This window comes from Penaeus monodon, chromosome 27 (assembly GCF_015228065.2).
Source record: "Penaeus monodon isolate SGIC_2016 chromosome 27, NSTDA_Pmon_1, whole genome shotgun sequence".
Classification (NCBI taxonomy): domain Eukaryota; kingdom Metazoa; phylum Arthropoda; class Malacostraca; order Decapoda; family Penaeidae; genus Penaeus; species Penaeus monodon.
In genome coordinates this window covers 12,057,544-12,058,800 of record NC_051412.1, presented here as the reverse complement: position 1 = coordinate 12,058,800, position 1,257 = coordinate 12,057,544, and the positions used below count along the sequence as shown (strand labels likewise).

At 38.3% G+C, this 1,257-nt stretch overlaps 1 protein-coding gene across 1 annotated transcript in view; it reads left to right on the top strand.

The window, feature by feature from the left end:
- LOC119590580 (ephrin type-B receptor 1-like) overlaps positions 1-1,257 on the top strand; it is a gene marked incomplete at its 5' end in the record, with an annotated part of 34,373 nt that overhangs the window by 25,959 nt on the left and 7,157 nt on the right. Inside the window, 1 exon segment of the mRNA XM_037939255.1 lies at positions 77-243. Coding sequence (XP_037795183.1) covers positions 77-243 — 167 coding nt within the window.

Sequence of the window (1,257 nt, the reverse complement as noted above, 5' to 3'; positions counted from 1 at the left end):
TTTTGATGAGCATGGCATAGATGTAAATTAGAGTTAGATCATTAATTAACATATTTTTTAAAACAAATCCCATCAGGGTTATCGTTTACCGGCACCAATGGAGTGTCCAGAAGCTATCTACCAGCTGATGCTGGACTGTTGGCAGAAAGAACGCAATCATCGTCCCAACTTTGCATCAATTGTGCGAACGTTGGACAGACTCATCCGTACCCCTGAAGCACTAAACAAAGTAGCTCAGAACAGGTAAAGTAATGTGAACCTATCTGCGTACAGATTTAAGCACCAAATTTTTTTTTGAGGCTGGATCAGGGCTCCACTATCAGGATGGTATGTGACATAAGAACTCAAGCATTGTGTCCAAGGTTTTCTGTTCAAATTAGGTACTTTGAGGATTAGGGGTTGGTACAGAGATAACTACAGTGGTGCTGTTTGTGAGGATAATGTAAAGTTTGGAGATAAAAAGGATATTGAGACCACATACATAGTGGGTTTATTGTGTAGGATGTAATGAAATATAAAATCTTGTTATCTCTGGAGATGATGAATTTAAGATGGACCAGCTGAAAGTAGATCCCTGATGATTTATAGGGTGCACATGGAATACACAATAAAATTTGAGACAGCTTTGTGGACTTGAGAGTGGTTTGTGATATAGTCACCTATAAGAACTTATAAAGTTTTGCAAGCATCCAATGAAGTTTTCTCCATCTCAAATGGATTGTTCTCATGTCACCTCTCTTCAGCTAAATCTTTTTCTCCCTTCTTACTGTTTAATCTTTCTGATCTTGATACATAGTGTGAAATTTAACAATGCAAGAACAATCCTTTGAGAGAGAAACATGTCATCTGCAGCCAGTCTCAGGTCCTGTTTGTAACACATGTGCAGACCGTTGTAAGAGTGCCTTACTGCCTGTCAGCAGCTAATAGCATGGCGTTGTGTGTCATTATGCTGATTGGCCTTCATCAAGCTGGCATCTCTGAAGCTCTATAGGGGTTTATCCTAGTAGCATTATCAGGCTGATAAACTGGAAATTTTAGCCATGATGTATATTTATATAGTATGGAGTACTTTTTTAAGTTGGTGATGGTGTAGGAATCTGTCTTTTCAAGCTCTTCATCTCTGCTTTATCTCTTTTATTGGCTATATTAAGTTGTCACCATGGATACATTACCAACATTCTGTAGAGTTTCTTTTCCTTTGATTGGTGGCATTCTTTTTTTCCATTAGAGATATATTATTGGGAAGGCTGAGGAGAG